At 39.7% G+C, this 17,448-nt stretch overlaps 1 protein-coding gene across 3 annotated transcripts in view; it reads left to right on the forward strand.

Moving 5' to 3' along the window:
• The window catches only part of SLC44A1 (solute carrier family 44 member 1), a 196,540-nt gene that overhangs the window by 109,675 nt on the left and 69,417 nt on the right, over positions 1-17,448 (forward strand). For all 3 annotated transcript variants that reach the window (XM_036111437.2, XM_036111439.2, XM_036111440.2), the window contains exons 6-12: positions 382-551; positions 2,480-2,569; positions 7,340-7,479; positions 8,873-9,059; positions 9,984-10,149; positions 11,265-11,421; positions 12,134-12,217. In XM_036111437.2, the coding sequence (XP_035967330.1) occupies positions 382-551; positions 2,480-2,569; positions 7,340-7,479; positions 8,873-9,059; positions 9,984-10,149; positions 11,265-11,421; positions 12,134-12,217 (994 nt within the window). The remainder of the gene's footprint in view (positions 1-381; positions 552-2,479; positions 2,570-7,339; positions 7,480-8,872; positions 9,060-9,983; positions 10,150-11,264; positions 11,422-12,133; positions 12,218-17,448) is intronic.

The raw sequence follows: 17,448 nt of genomic DNA on the forward strand, positions 1-17,448 counted from the left end.
TGTTTGTAAGTTCTGTCATCTGCCCATTGACTGATAGATGTACAGGCGGAGGAGTTTAAGTGTTTGCTTTTGCTTTTGGTAGTTCTGTACGTGTGTATGTGCGTGTATATGTGTGTGTGTTTCTTTTCAGAAGGGGAGGGTAATGTCTTCCTTTGGAATATGCACTCCACCCTCTCTCTGCTAAGGCCTGTGGTAAGATTCGCATCCCTGCCCATGACAGTCATCTTCATAGCATTAAGCTCACACCTCTTAGCCCCCATATGATGTGTGGAGGGTGGAGTGTATTGCAGTCATAATCACCTTTCATTTGTGTGTTTGATGTGGCATTTATATTGAGTAGGAGTAATTTTTTTTCTGATTTTTTTTTTCTTGTATCACCAGTGCACCTATTCCATTCTTCCATCGCTGTGCTCCCGTGAACATTTCCTGCTATGCCAAGTTTGCAGAGGCCCTGATCACCTTTGTCAGTGACAATAGTGTCTTACACAGGCTGATTAGTGGAGTAATGACCAGCAAAGAAATTATATTGGGACTTTGCTTGTTATCACTAGGTAATTGTTTTTCTCATTATTAGCTATTTCATAGTACCGCAGTAGAAGACTGTTCTGTCTTTTAACCAAAATATGAATACAATCGGGATACCTGTAAAATGTTTAACTTCCCATAGCCAAGACAATTGTTTCAGATTATATAGAGTTATAAATATATACATATTTAAATACATATATATATATTTATATATCTGAAACTTTCTTTTTCTCTCATTGGAGAAAACTGGTGTTTTCCCAAACTGGTTACTGTCTATGATAACCTTTAATATGATAGCAGGAGGCTTCTTTTAGTAAATCAACACCCCTTTGTTTTTAGTTATGATTCCAGAGGCTTATAAAAAGAGGCCACATGGTCTCTTCTCTATTTCCATCAAAGAGCATAGCTTTATGATAGATGACTTTTGAAATACATTTTTTTTTTCATTGCTACAGTTCATAATACCATGGTATTGCGGGAAAAGTTAGGAAATCTCCACTGGTTAGCCATCGAGTTTTCTTGTGAATAGATAATATAATCAAATAAATGTGGTTTTCAAGATGTAAACTCCCTGTATTATCCTAGAACTATATGTAGCCATGTCACAATCTATAGATCTTTCTAGTCGGGAGGAATAAACTGTGGTAGGAACCAAGCACCTCTTTCATTATATAAGTAAAATGAGTATTTATGCCTGTTAACAACAATTATAGTCATTGAGAAGACTAGCTGTATTTCCGTCTTGTCATTAGAGAGTATTTTCTTTTTGCTTAGGTAGTACTTGACTCAATTGAAATAATGCTGTCCATATGAAAAGCTATTTCTGTGATATATGAAACGCTCCCATCTGTTTTTGGTTCCTGTACATTTATTGCAAAAGTGAGTACCTTAAGAATGTTACCTAGTCACAGATCCCAACCATTTATTTGGCTTTGCAAATGGCCCCCCAAAACGTGACTATTAGTCTGGCTTTATAAAAAAGTTATTTGGTTTCTGAAATAGTTGAATACTTTAACCAAGAAAAGAAAAACCAAACCTTAAAAATGGTGATAATAATGTTAAACCATTGGAATTCCAGTTTTTATTAGAATGGTTCTCTTGAGGCTTAAGATCTTTGTTCATTTGTTTGTACCATGGGCCTTTAGATAATTAAAGATGAACAAATTATGATTTCAGAAATGAATTTCCCCATGCAAAGGTCAAATCTTCCCAGTTTCCTTTTTAAGATTTTTTCACTCAAGATTTTAGCATGTTGGAATTTAGCTTGGGTTGGGTAGAGGCATTGGCTAAATAACTCAAACTAAGCTTTGCTGTTTTTTGAAGAGTCTCTCAATCAATCAGGACCCCTGACCCCAGTCAAGAAAAAAGGTTAGAGGAATTTGGGTCTCAGCAGGCTTCAGGATATTATTCCATAGGGTCAGAGCATTTCTTGGAGTTTTAGAGGAGAAACTACCAGAAAAAGATAAAATACTGTCTAGCTTGTGGACCATCTATCAGAGAAGTTGGTCCTGAAATGCAAGGATTATTCCAGGAAGTGTAGCACCTACTTTAACTGATCTCTGTCTGTGTGTGGTAATTTTTCCAATCACCAACATGACACATCACTCTCTACACTCTGTGTGTTGGCATGTATGTTTGCATGTGAGTTCTGATGTCTTTCCGTGGTGAATCCACAACAGTTGTGTGCTGTTTTTGAGTCACCATGTTGCATTTGCATGTGTTCTTTTCTGTCATTTATAAACCCACGATTAGGTGCCTTTAGTTTCCAGTGGTGCAAGTACCAGAGTCAAAGCACAAAAGTAGCCAGTTAACCTTTCTTACCTAAATTGGGGTCTTGAACGTGTCAATAGCAACCAGTTATATCCCTAGGAGAAAACAATTGAAAGAGTTTCTCTTTATATTTTCCAGTGTTTTAAAATAATATTCTACGTGTTCTCTATCTTCCCTGCAGTTCTATCCATGATTCTGATGGTGATAATCAGGTATATTTCAAGAGTTCTTGTGTGGATCGTAACGATTCTGGTCATACTGGGTTCACTCGGTAAGCTGCTTATTCGTTTGTTTTTTAGTAATTAGAATTGAGAGTTTGCTTTTAACAGTCCCACAATTCAGAACTACTTTGATTATTTTAAAGATTTTATTTATTTATTTGAGAGAGAGAGAACGGGTGCTCGCACCTACGCAGGACCAAGGGAAGGAGCAAAGTGGGAGGGAGAGGGACAAGCAGACTCTGCGCTGAGCGCAGAGCCCAGCAGGGGGCTTGATCCCAGGACTTGGAGATCATGACCTAAGCTGAAACCAAGAGTTGGATGCTCAACCCACCGAGCCACCCAGACACCCTACTTTGGTTATTTTAAATAATTTTCCTTTTGTAAGGCTTGTGAATTCATTTATACACCATAAAAGGACTGGTGAGTGGATTGTACTGATGTTAATTCACTATGAGATCACTAAATGAGATAAAATGGTGAAGTCACTGGCATTCGGAATAAAAGCAGGTGGAGACATTTTTAAAAGGGGGCTAACATTTTTCTGTCAGTACCAGTTTTGGGGGGAAGAGCCCATGAGAAAAAGAAAGCAACTGAGGCCCTGTTCTGCTTCTTGTTCTTTCATTTTTCACTTAATACTTTCCATGTTCCCTTCCTGGCAGAAGAAGGGACCCTTTCCTTTCATCCTAAACTTTTTAAAGGCCTGCATTCAGGTTATTAAAATTAAAATATTATTTGATACGGGCGCCTGGGTGGCTCAGTCAATAAGCGTCTGCCTTTGGCTCAGGTCATGATCCCAGGGTCCTGGGATGGAGTCCCACATCGGGCTCCCTGCTCTGTGGGAAGCCTGCTTCTCCCTCTCCCACTCCCCCTGCTTGTGTTCCCTCTCTCACTGTGTCTCTCTCTGTCAAATAAATAAAATCTTTAAAAAATAAAATAAAATAAAATATTATTTGATATATTGTATCTTTTTTAAAGGATTTTTGCTTTGTCTTGAAATGTTTCATAATTACATTTATAAATTTATTTACATTCTTCTGTCCTAGTTTTAGTGAGAACTACTGGTCTTATTTTCATAAAACTTAATTCTTGAGTTCTTAATTTCGGTTCATCTTTGTTTTTAATTCTTTATTTAAATTCAATTTAGTTAACATACACTGTATTATTAGTTTCAGGGGTAGAATTTAGTGACTCATAGGTTGCATATAACACCCAGTGCTCATTCCATCAAGTGCCCTCCTTAATGCCCATCACCCAGTTACACGTTCCCCCCACCCTCCTCCCTCCAGCAACCCTCAGTTTGTTTCCTTGAGTTTGGCATCTCTTATGGTTTGCTTTCCTATTTTCATCTTATTTTATTTTTCCTTCCCTTCCCTATGTTCATCTGTTTTGTTTCTTAAATTCCACATATGAGTGAAATCATATGGCATTTGTCTTTCTCTGACTGACTTATTTCACTTAGCATAATACCCTCTAGTTCCATCCATGTCATTGCAAATGGCAAGATTCCATTCTTTTTGATGGCTGAGTAATACTCCACTGTATATCTATACCACATTTTCTTTATCCATCCATCTGTCAGTGGACATCTGGGCTCTTTCCGTAATTTGGCTATTGTGGACATTGCTGCTATAAACATCGGGGTGCAGGTGCCCCAGTTAATCTTTGTTTTAACGAGAATTTGAATTCATGTAACCTATTTGTGAAGTACTTGCGGGTTGTATATTTTCTCAACCCTTGATTATCTAAGATTATCTTTGCCTTACATGTGAATATTAAATCTGTTGCATATAAAATTCTCGAGGGGCAATATGTTCCCTGGGTCCATACTTCACTTTTTGGAGACCAGTCTAATTTTGTGCCTTTGCCCATCACCTATTTCACTTACCTAGATGTGTATCTTAATTTTTAACTTATCCTTATAACTTAAAATTTCTGTCTGATTCTGAATCTTAACTAAGTTTGCCTATGATCTCTTTTTTGGGAGGGTGTGTCTTTTCCAACTTGGAGAGCTGTCTTATTTCTGTATTTGATTACTGTTTCTGTTCCAGTGGTTTTCCTCTTAGCATCATTGTTCATTCTTCTGATATCATCTTCTAAATTATCATTTTAATCCTTTGTCATTTTCTCTGCACTCAGGAAGAGCTCTTCAAGTGCACCTTCCAGATCACTGATGGAGTTTTCCTCACTGTCACTTCTGTACTTGACTACCTCATTTTGTTATTCCAGTCCTTCCTTCGTCTAGCCATCTTTCTTTTCAGTTCAACGGGTGACCATTATATCTAGTTTCTGTGTTTTAGTCACTTTGGGCTGCTCTGACAAAGTACCATCGACTGGATGCCTTATCAACAAGAAACATTTACTTCTCACAGTTCTAAAGGCTCAGAAGGCCAAAGCCAAGGTGCTTTGGTATCTGGTGAGGGCTGGCTCCCTGTGTCCAGCCATCATCTTGCTATTTTCTCCCATGGTGCAAGTGGGGAGGAGCTCTCTGAGAGTGGTTTTATAAGGGCACTGACCCCCTTCATGAGGGCTCCACTCTCATGACCTCACCATCTTCTAAAGACCTACTTCCAAATAACCATCTCATTAAGGATTAGGATTTCAGTGTATGAGTTTTAGGGGGACACAAACATTCAGCTTATAGCAGATGGATCATTTTTATAATAAAAGTAGATTTGAATTCCAGCTCTGCCACTTACTAGGTGTGTGACATTTGGCATGTTACTTAACTTTCCTGAATTTCAATTCTGTCATTTATAAAGTGGGACTTTTAATACCTAGTTAATGGCATTGGGGTGATTCAATTTGGTCACCTCTATTGCACACTTCCTCACACAAATTTACATGTTTAATAAGTGATATCTTCTGTGGCTGTTGTGAACAATGTCCTCCTTGATATCTTCATTATTATCTCGTTCTGTTTTCTTTTCTGTTTTTATTCTTTCTTTCTCATTTCTGTTTGTCTTTCTCTCATAACTCTTTTAAAGATTTTTAAAAATTTTAAGTAATCTCTACACCCAACATGGGGCTCCAGCTCACAACCCCAAGATCAAGAGTTACATGCTCCACCAACTGAGCCAGCCAGGCACCCTTTTCTCATAACTTTTTATTCCTATTTATAGAGAACGTGTTTTATTACATTCTTTGAGGCTATGACAGTTTTCTTTAAGATTTCAAAATGGAAGGGGCGCCTGGGTGGCTCAGTCAGTTAAGCATCTGCCTTCAGCTCAGGTCATGATCCCAGGTCCTGGGATTGAGTCCTGTATTGGGCTCCCTGCTCCGCGGGGAGTCTGCTTCTTCCTCTCCCACCCCCCCCTGCTTGTGTTCGCTCTCTCTCTCTGTCACATAAATAAATAAAATCTATGAAAACAAATAAAAATAAAAATATTTTGAAATAGAAGTATTTCCCTTTTTTGAATGTTTTTCATAGACTCGTGGTTGTTTTAAGTTTGTTTACTCATCTTCAATAGAAAAAAATTCATGCTCGCTGTTTGCCACCAGGTAGGGTTGACATTTCCCTTTGATACTATTCACTGTTTACTTGAGTGCAGGTGGGGATCAGGTTGATTTGCATACTTCTCAGCCCAGTTTCTCCTCTCCTAGGCATTTATCTTGTCTGCCTATACATATGCATCTTTACTCTGAATCTTCCATTTCCTTACCATAGCCTATAAGGCCTTCCAGTAGGATCTGGTCCCTGGAGCCCCTCTGCCCACAGCTTTTATCCTCTGCCCCTTGCTTTTTGCTTAGCCATGGTGGCCCCCTCTCTCTCCTGCCAGGCATGTTCCCATCTCAGCATCTTAGAATTTGCTATTACCCCTTGCCTGCACACCCTTTCCTTAGATAGTTTTATAGATTGTTTTCGGTCTGTCTTTGATTCTTTTGCTCAGATATCATCTCACCACTGAGACCTTGCTTACCCATCTTATCACAATGCTTTCCCAAAACCAGCACTTTCTCTCTCTATTAAAAGGTGACTTTTTTTCTTAGACGTCATGTACTATATTTTTACTTATTTCCTTATTTGTTTTGTTTCCTTATTACTATATAAGCTCCATGTGGGATGAGGGTTGGGACGTAGTTTTGTTCACAGCTCTGTCCCCAGCACCTAGAACAGTCGATGCTCTGGGCACTCAGAATGAAGATGTCTGATGCAGCTTTCTCGTGTGGAGGCGAGTTTGCCCCCCTCTTCAGTTTAGCTCTTGGGATCTCTGAACCAGTGATAGGGAGAAAAACTCCCATCCCTAGCACACACTGCTAGCAAGCTATCAAAGATCTCCTATCTTTGTTCCTACTTTTGGTGGGAATTACTTCTTTCATCTTCATTTGCTCATTGTACAAATACTATATCAACTGCATGACTATTTCCACACAAGGCCCTGGGGTTACTAGGATAGCACAACAGAGAGGATCTTTGCCTTCCTCAGTCCTCAGCTTCATTGCTTATTTCTGTGACCCTTACTTGCTTCGTACAAGCTCCTCAGGTCTCAACAGGCGCTGACTCTCTCTTTATGATCAGTTCCTCTCAGGGGTACCTGTCTTTGCAGGCTCTGTCTGAGCTTCAGTGTCAATAATAAATACAGTTGAAGGACATTTATTTGATACACTGAAAGATATCTAAGCACCTGGTGTGGACAATGATAATGGAGTAATTGGAGCTCCCCTTATGCTGCACAAAGTTACAGCCACGCGCCTCCCAGCCAAATGGATTGTTGCTGCGTCAGTCCCACGGTGATGTGTAGGAAGGATCCAGGAAAGTGAAGATTTATGTTACGCATTTCCTCGAGCTAGTTATTTCCAAAACAATTGTTTTTTGAACCCAGGTGGCACAGGGGTCCTGTGGTGGCTGTATGCAAAGCAAAGAAAGTCTCCCAAAGAAACCGTGATTCCTGAGCAGCTTCAGATAGCTGAAGACAATCTTCGGGCCCTCCTCATCTATGCCATTTCGGCCACAGTGTTCACAGTGAGTATGGGCTTGGGTGGATCTTTCAGGTTTACATTTTTATTTACAGGGATCATTAATGGAGCAGAAACTCACCTCTAGCTATTGCATGCCTAACCCTGATCTCCATTAGATAAAATCTCTGACATGGTGTGGAACACTAAAAAGTCTTCAGAAGGCTTCCCTAATTGATGAGTGTTATTTGGTGCAACCTTTTATTCTGCGCTGCCTGCTTGTTGAGAGAGGAGTTTCACCTAGAATATTTACATTATCATTTGTAAGAACATATTATCTTACTGTCATAATTCCTTTTTAAAAATAGTTTTCGGGGCGCCTGGGTGGCTCAGTTGGTTAAGCGACTGCCTTCGGCTCAGGTCGTGATCCTGGAGTCCCGGGATCGGGTCCCGCATCGGGCTCCCTGCTCGGCAGGGGGTCTGCTTCTCCCTCTGACCCTCCTCCCTCTCATGCTCTCTGTCTCTCATTCTCTCTCTCTCAAATAAATAAATAAAAATCTTTAAAAAAAAAAAAATAGTTTTCTTTACTAAAGTATGTTAAGAAAGATACTACTTCGTATCATTTCATTTACTTGTTCACTAATTATTTTCCCGTTTTTGCCTTTTAAACTTTTAACAACATTATTCCAAGTTGGAGGTGAGCTTTGCTGCCTAGTCACCATACAGTAAATTACTCATGAACATGTGGTTAAATAATCTGTACTCATACCTTTGGTTCACCTCCTTCTCTCTGAAAAAAGGAAAAAAAATCTCAGACCATTTCTTGGACCAATCCCAAGCTTTTAATTAAGCTTTAGAAATTAAAAAATAAAGCCACCAAAAAGTCATTGGTGCCAAAAGGTATTTGTTTGTTATTATTAATCATCTTTTAAGTACAATTCTTTTCTTTTTTTTTTTTAAGTATAGTTCACCCGCCCTCACCCAGGGCCCAGTGAGGGTGTGCAGGGCAGGGAATCTGACATCGACCCTGCTGTTTAGGTGCTCTTGGTCCTATAAAGGAGGTGAAGTACGAATACCCCCTCTGCTTTCGTAGTCATGGCACATGGTCTTCTCCCCTGTTTTCAGAGTGACAGGTGTGTATCCATCCAAATAAATTCAGAGCCTCATGCTGACTGACAACACATTTTGATTCATAATGAGTAGAAAGGGAAAGGTAGGAGAATTCTAGGATTTATTAATAAATTGAGAAATCCTTTTATGTTTAGCCTTAAGGACTTTTTCAGTATACAACTGAGAATGCTAAGTGCCTCAAGACTGATAAAGTATTTTGGGGATTCAGAGAATAATCCTTCCCCCATTTGGAAGGAAGGGTTTTGTTAAAAATGTCCACCATTGTTCGGTTTCTATTTTCACTGCTCAAGACAGTAACCGGAGCCTTTCTCTGCATTCTCTGCACACAGGTTATCTTGTTCCTGATAATGTTGGTGATGCGCAAGCGTGTTGCTCTCACCATCGCCCTGTTCCACGTGGCTGGCAAGGTCTTCATTCACTTGCCACTGCTAGTCTTCCAGCCCTTTTGGACTTTCTTTGCTCTTGTCTTATTTTGGGTGTACTGGATCATGACACTTCTTTTTCTTGGCACCACTGGTAAGGAGACATGCTGCTTCTTTCTCTTAGTGATGATCTGATTCATATTAAATTATTTTAAAACTTCAGATATAATTCTTAGACGTTCATGACTGAGGTCTGATTGCCGTCAGAACTAGCGGTGGTTATGGCTCTTCCCCAACCCACTCCCTATGCGTGGTTTTTAGATCATCCTAGCAAAGTGGTTCTAAACCAGGTCATGGCTTTGAAGTAAACTCCAGGACTGATTCAGACATTTGGATTCATTCTCAGATGAACAGATGAATGCAGTGTGGCTGTGAGGTTGCCTTAAGCCCCAGTTACAGCCAAAGATGAGCTTGCTTCCTTGGGATTTTCTTGTTTGGAAAAGATCTGAACCTAAGTAGAGTTCCTCGTGATGATACCGTTCATAGTTAGACTCTCAGACTTGCTTGCAGCCACACTTCATATCAAAAGTGACCCCTAAATGGAATTAATGGTAAGGAATGGCATAAGGATCGTAGGCTTATATGTAACCTCTCTGGCCATTCAGCACACATTCACCAATTGAATATAATATTAATTTCCATCCTTCGCTAATGATTTAGATCTGTAATTATTGGATGAGTCATAAAATAGCTCTGAAAAAAAAATGGAAGTATTTGAAAATTCATGCCTAAATTAACCAATGTGGTAAGAACTATATTCAAATAGAACACCTTTTAAAAACTATATGATGCCTTCGGGGAAAACAGAATGCTTAATTGTACAATGTCTGGCTTCACAACTTTTCAAGTGATAATTATTTTTGTCTCCTAATTAAATAGTGCCGCGATCATCAGGTTGGTGTTTTGGGGGTAGGGGAGGCCTGTTGTTGGAAATTAGATTAATCCCTTACATTGGATAGCCCTATTTCTTAGTTTGCACTTTATGTGCTTCTCGTTTCCTTCCTTGATGTTCTCCTAGGCAGTGCTGTTCAGAATGACCAAGGCTTTGTGGAGTTCAGAGTTTCTGGGCCTCTGCAGTACGTGTGGTGGTACCATGTGGTGGGGCTGATTTGGATCAGTGAATTCATCCTAGCGTGTCAGCAGATGACTGTGGCGGGAGCTGTGGTAACGTACTATTTTACTAGGTGAGAATTCATACTGGCCAGAAAACTTAAGATCATCTAAGGGATTGTGTCTGAAGGAGATGGAAGTGAGGCTGGTAAGAGTTTCATGTCTTTAAAAAATAATTGGAAGTGAATATGACACGATGTTATAGCTGATCATTCTGGGCAGTAGGAACATGGGAGGTTGTTATTTTAATCTTTATGCTTTTCTGTAAGTTTCTCAAGAAATTAATCAGAACAGCAGGTCATGATATAACTTCAATTATATTTAGCAGAAGAATAAAAATAAATCTTGTAGTGTTTCTTTGTATTCTTGCTTCATATAAAGGTCCATCGGGGCGCCTGGGTAGCACAGTCGGTTAAACCTCCGACTCTTGGTTTTGGCTCAGGTCACGATCTGAGAGACTCTCTCCTTCTTTTTATGCTCTCTCTAAAATAAATAATCTTTAAAAAAATTTAAAAATAAAGGTCCATCAAAGGACAACATGCCTTCTTACTTTGTTTGGATCAGAACAAGTATTGTAACTGCCTTTCCTAACTTCAGAGCTCAATACAAGCTGTAGGCCTTACAATTTTCTAATACAATGAGGTACCAGGTCTAGATTGAACATATTTTTTTTTAAAGATTTATCTATTTATTTGAGAGAAAGAGAGAGAGCGGGTGGGAAGGGGCAGAGGGAGAGGGACAGCAAGTCTTTTAAGCAGACTCCACACTGAGGACGGAACTGACATGGGGCTTGATCCCCCGACCTTGAGATCACGACCTGAGCCAAAACCAAGAGCTGGACGCCTAACCGACTGCCACCCAGGCGCCCCTGAACATTTTTTTAAGTTCCGTTTTTTGATTGTACATTTATCTCTGTAAATATTTACTAGTAAAATCTTTCAAAGCACAGTTTCATTTTACTTAAAGTCTTAGTTAGAGCCTAAGAACCCCATGAAACCACCATAGAGAAATGAAACATTAATTTTGTTTGGTACATCAGTAGCATTTGTATTAGTTGTATATTACTTTGCCATTTTGTCACAAAGCTAGAATTTTTTTTAGACGAACTAATTTTTTCACTGCATTGGGCTTAAACCATTCTTCTACTTAGCCTTTGTTTTAATTGTCTTTTTGGTTATTTTTAAAATAGGGATAAAAGGAATTTGCCATTTACACCTATTTTGGCATCAGTGAATCGCCTTATTCGTTATCATCTGGGTACGGTGGCAAAAGGATCTTTCATTATCACGTTAGTCAAAATTCCACGAATGATCCTTATGTACATGCACAGTCAGCTCAAAGGAAAGGTAAGGAGAAAATACTTTTCTGGGCTTTCTGTGGTCACACCCCAGACCTCAGCTCTGCATGTGGTAAAGCTCCCAATGATGTTAAGTCCATAGCTGTGAATGTTTTCTTCAAAATCCCTGCAAAGCAGAAGCTAGCCCTTCTGCCTTGTCCCCCACTCTTGCTTTCTATATGCTCTGGCAAAATCCATCATATCACTGGTTTCCCAAAGTATCCTGTGCTTGTCTTCCTCTTTGTTGACTCATACCTTCCTCCTTGGAGCCTCCTCCCTGTCCCTAACTGTGAAGATAACATGCATTTCAACACAGGTTGGCTCACATGCTACCTCTTCCCAGAAACCTCCCCTGATTCCTCCTCCTCCTTGATGATGTCATCTCTGTTTTCCACTCTCATAGCACTAGGATCTGTTGCATATTCTGATTCTAACCTTTTTTTATGTTTTGCTTTTTTTTCTTCTACAGTAGTGTAAGTTCCTTTCTGGTCTTAGATATCTTACTCTATCTTATATGCAATAGGTACTAAATATCCGTTGAATTAAATTGATTAAAAATAATTTAGCTATTACATTTTGAGGGAAAAGACTGGTGGGTGTGGAGGCCTTGAAACATAGGTTGTGATTTTTTTTTTCACTTTTATTTTTCTAACATTTGGAATATTCTGTATGATGGTTTGATTCTTTGGTTTTTAATTATTTCCAATTTTTGTCCTTTCCAGGAAAATGCTTGTGCTCGATGTGTGCTGAAATCTTGCATTTGTTGCCTTTGGTGTCTTGAAAAGTGCCTAAATTATTTAAATCAGGTAAAATATTTAAAAAATCAATCTAACATTCACTTTCAAAGACAGGTTCATCATTTCTTCTTCCAAGATAAAATAATTGAGCTTGTTGTTGTACATTGTGGCTTGTTCAGGTATGTCTATTTCTATCATATATTTTCTAAAGATTTTATTTATTTATTTGAGAGAGAGAGAGCACCCGTGCCTAAGCAGGGGGAGGGGCAGAAGGAGAGGGTGAAGCAGGCTCCCCACCCAGCAGGGAGCCCAATGCAGGGCTCAGTCCCAGGACCCTGAGGTCATGATCTGAGCTGAATGCAGACACTTAACCAACTAAGCCACCCAGGTGCCCCTATCATATTCTTATTTTTAAAAGTGACATGTATTCTTACCAAGGCTCGTTTTTAATTAATTGTAATGTAAGGATAAAATATCATTAGGGTTCATCTTTCAGGAAAGACATTTATGTCTTATCCCTTAATTAACATCCTTTCATCTTTGATTTTCCCTAAGAACCCATCTACTATAGTCATATTTCTTTAATTCTTCTTTTAAATGTTGTTTGAGGGGCGCCTGGCTGGCTCATTCCATAGAGCATACGACTCTTAATCTTGGGGTTGGGAGTTCAAGGCCCACGTTGGGCGTGGAACCTACTTTTTTTAAAGGAATGAATGAATGACTGAATGTTGTTTGAAACCTTTAGTTTAGTGAAAACCTTTAGTTTAGTTCACTTTTAGTGAAAAGTCACTGTGACACTTAAACTCATTTTTTCCTGCAGTTCTACTATTGTTCAAGACTAGTGTGCTCTCTATCCTGATACTTTTTTTGAGGGGGGAGGGGATCCAGCTGCTTGAAGACTATGATACTAGCCTGGGAAATATTATCAGAGGAAATGCTATCATTTCTCAGGTCAAATGGCAGAACTGGTATTACAGGATAACTGTTTTTAGGGAGCATTTTGGTCCTCTGTCTTGCTGTGTCTGGGTACACAGGACTTGCCAGGAAGCACTCTTCCCATCTTTCTTAATTTTTTTTTTTTTTTTTACCACTTCTCTCCATTCCTTGAAAATCAATTGTAATCTGCCAATGCCCTCTTCTAATAGACCAAAGATAAAAATGGACTTTCTCACCATTTACGGCTAAGTGATTCAAGAGTAGCAGTGCATTTTCCATTCACTCAAGGATAGTCTGAGGGTGGTAGTCCTGTGGCCGTGGTGGTGAGCATGCCTGGAGTTTGCTTTATTGGAGTTCTGTGGATAATATGAAAAAGCAGGCATGACATTTCATTAGCAAAATAAATTCTTATAGATTGTAATACCATATGGATGGAAAGTGTTTGGAAGGTCATTATTAAAAATAATTAGTATCAGCCATAACAATCTGAAAAATTACATTCTTTAAAATTCAGAATGAGCCTTATCAAAAAGTTGATGGATGCACTAAAAATAATCATCATTACATTTTGTACCCATCACTAGATAGCTCATCCGCAGAGAGAGATGCTAAACCCACCTTTCCGGTCTCAGTTTCTACCACCTTCCCACAGGAACCTTTTGCTCTCGCAATTAACCAAACATGCCTGGAATGACATCCTTCCAACACTTGAGTAACTCCTACTGATCCTTCACGATTCTGTCTGAGCATCACCGCAAAGACGTCTTCTCTCAGTACCACGGTCCGTCCACTGACCTTTCACAGCACGGGTTCATACCTCTGTGAAAACACTAAGAACATTAAACGGAAACCATCTGTTTACATCTTTATCGCCACCTTTAGACCATTAGCTCCTCAAAGACAGGGATCTTAGTTTCTTCTGTCCTGAGACTATCACAGTGCTTGGTATAGAATAAGTGGTCTTTAAATGTTTTCTGAATGAGAAGTGCCTGGGTGGCTCAGTCGGTTAAGCATCTGCCTTCGGCTCAGGTCATGATCCCAGGGTCCTGGGATCGAGTCCCACGTCGGCTCTTTGATCAGCGGGGGACCTGCTTATCCCTCTCCCTCTGCCCCTTTCCCTGATCGTGCTCTCTCTCAAATAAATAAATAAAATATTTAAAAAAAAACAAATGTTTTCCTAATGAATTATTAATCAGTGAATATTTGGATTTTAAAAGACTAATAGGGTGATATAAAACCAGAAGAAAGAGTCTCCAAAAGGAGATGTGTAGTTATACTGAAGGAAGAGAACAAATCACATGATGTTAAGATGCTCAGTAACCAGGTGAAAAAATCCAAAGTTCTCAGCTTATCCCAAGCTAAACATTAATCAGCAATTTAGTACAAACAGTCCTGAGATGTATATCCAAACTTCAAGTTGGTCTTTCTTATCCAAGTTTTGTGCAGTTTGGATCTTCACTGTTTAAAGATTCAAGGGAAGCATTAACATAGTAATAAATAAATGAGTGAAGGTTTAGGGAGAGTGATTCCAAACTAATACTTGGTTCTGTTTGGGAATATGAAATGCTTCACTCTGGGGACTGATTACCAGGCTGCTTCACATCTCCTATTTGCACAGGAATTTCATTTGAAGTGAGGTCAACATATTGAAGAAATTAGAACACCTCCTGGCATGAGAGGTTATGCCTAAGTATCAGTTGCCAGTGGAATTTTTTTAACCCTTGTTCCTGTGAAATGTTTCAGAGCCAGGTGGGCACCCATCCATTTAAAATATGTAAGACAGTAGGAATCATGGCAGTACTGAACAGATGAGCTCTAGAGACTTTTCTAAAATTTGAAAAAAAGCAGTAAGGCCCAAGAGTACGATCTGCTGGTGTTTGAAGGGGCATTCTTCTCAGCACTGTCACATACGTTTGGCAGTTACGAGGTTAGTGCTCTGCTAGAGATCAAGCCAGAGCAGGTTGTTCACACCTTTCCTTTTGTCTCTGGTGTTTATCACCGCTTTCTGAAAATGAAGTTCCTTTTTCCCCATACACGTTGGATTGAGTCCATACTTTGATAGCCTTGTAGGAGAAGGCACAGTGGATAATTGGGGGGATAGATAGTGGAGAGAGCCCAGATATTGAAGGTGTGTTTCAATCCCAACAGTTTAACTATTTGGCCAGCTCAGTGAAACCTCAGAGTCTCAGTTTCCTTCTTCAGTGAGTGGAGAAAAATATTCCTGTCCTCATAGGCTTTAGGTAAGGATGAAATCTAACGCAGATAAATCAACGCTTACAGTGCCTGGCTCTTGGTCCTCACCTAGTTAAGTGTTATCGCTCTCCCCCGCTCCCCTCATTTTATTGTTTTATAAAGGACTCCCAAGGTTTTACTGTAAGATAAGAGAGTCTGGCAAAGATAAAACAAGAGGCAGTTCTAAAGATGTATCTACTTTCTTTAAAAGTAGATAGAATGTAAAATACTGAAGAGTTTGGAAAACTAAGACAAAACAAAACATCACCCATGATCTCACCATGCTAACATAAGTTACCTTCATTGAAATACTTACTATTAGCTTTGAGAAAAAGTTTCTAATCTTTTACTTCAGTGCAGTAATGTCTTATCAGACATTACTTATAGACTGTCTTATCAGTCTATAAACATCATCTGTAAAATGGGGATAATACTAGTATCTGTAGTGCCCATAACCATCAGGATGCAGAGGGATGGTATCTTCAGTACTCCGAGCATGTGCCTGGACACAGCAAGTCCTCTGTAATGACAGCTCTTATTCTGTAGTACTGTTCACAGTTAGTTTCTTTTACATTTTTATAAAATATTTTATTTACTTATTTGAGAGAGAGAGCACGAGCCGGGGAAGGAACAGAGGGAGAAGCCGACTCCCCACTGAGCAGGGAGCCCAGTGCCAGGCTTGATCCCGGGACTCCAGGATCATGACCTGAGCCGAAGGCAGACACTTAACACATGACTGAGCCACCCAGGCGCCCCTCATTCTTATTTTTCAAAAATTTCTTGTCTAATCACCTGTTTACATTCTGAAATTATCTTTGGAGTGTTCAATAGAGTACAGTGAAATAATAATACTAATTATAATGCCAGCTAATATTTATTGAGCACTTACCATGTGCCAGGCACTGTGGCTCACACTTTACATGTAGAGTCTCCCATTCAGAAATCTGTTTTGTCTACTCTTTGGAAATGGTTAATAATTAGTTAATGCCCGTTGCATTGTTTTCCTCCTGTCCTTTCTTTTGCTGTCACTCCTGAGATCAGTATGCAACTTTGAAGTCAAAAGCCTTGAGTAGGGCTGGATGACGCAGACCCCTGCTGGGCCAGTTGAGGTGCATTATGTTACTCATGGAAATGAGTGCATCCGACAGGGTCCAAGGCAGTAGAGAGTGGTAGAGAGTGGTAAGCTGGGAAGTTCATATTCCATCCAAAGAGGGCAGTCACTTCTTAGTTCTGGTATACTCTTGCTATGTGAGAATTTATAGACAGTTTCTAACTCTTCCAGTTTCTCAAGTGAAGCCAGAATTCGGGATGTTTGCATTTTATCTCCTTGCTATTAAAATGTTGACAACTAATTAAAAAAATAACTGAGTGAGCCAGAGCAAACGAGGTATTTGGGCCACACAATGTCAGTTGACCATGGCCCCCCAGTTGCCAGTGCTCAGAAAATTTAGAGGATAATAGCAGAGGAGTGTTGATACTGAGGTAGAGGAGACCAGAGTCCTTTTGCAGCACCGTATGAATTTCCATAAGCCCAATCCATGGTCCAGTGCCAAACTGCATGGAAAATATGGCTGGCTTCAAAAACGACCTTTGGGTTTTCAAAATAAGTCATTAATTATTTATAGCATAGCTGCTAGAGTTTTGCACATAAACATAGTGAACTGTGAACTGCTTTTTGTTTCTGCGAGTGCTTATCTTTTTTTTTTTTTTTTTTTTAAAGATTTTATTTATTTATTTGAGAGAGAGAGAATGAGAGAGAGCACATGAGAGGGGGGAGGGTCAGAGGGAGAAGCAGACCCCCTGCCGAGCAGGGAGCCCGATGCGGGACTCGATCCAGGGACTCCAGGATTATGACCTGAGCCGAAGGCAGTCGCTTAACCAACTGAGCCACCCAGGCGCCCTGCGAGTGCTTATCTTAACGTGTTGGGAAGGTGATTGTACATCTCATCTAACAGAATTCACTTTAGGTGGAGAGACTGTTAGAACTAGAATCTGTTTCTTGTGGGCATTACTCAGGCCTTGGTTTACTTCGACACCATTTGGAGGTAGTGCGTTTAATACTGGAGGGGATCTGCTTTCTGGCTGCCAAAGCTCTTCTCGACATAGTATGAGTGAGAATTGCAAGGAATATT

Source organism: Halichoerus grypus, chromosome 14 (genome assembly GCF_964656455.1).
Source record: "Halichoerus grypus chromosome 14, mHalGry1.hap1.1, whole genome shotgun sequence".
In the NCBI taxonomy this organism is placed as follows: Eukaryota; Metazoa; Chordata; class Mammalia; order Carnivora; family Phocidae; genus Halichoerus; species Halichoerus grypus.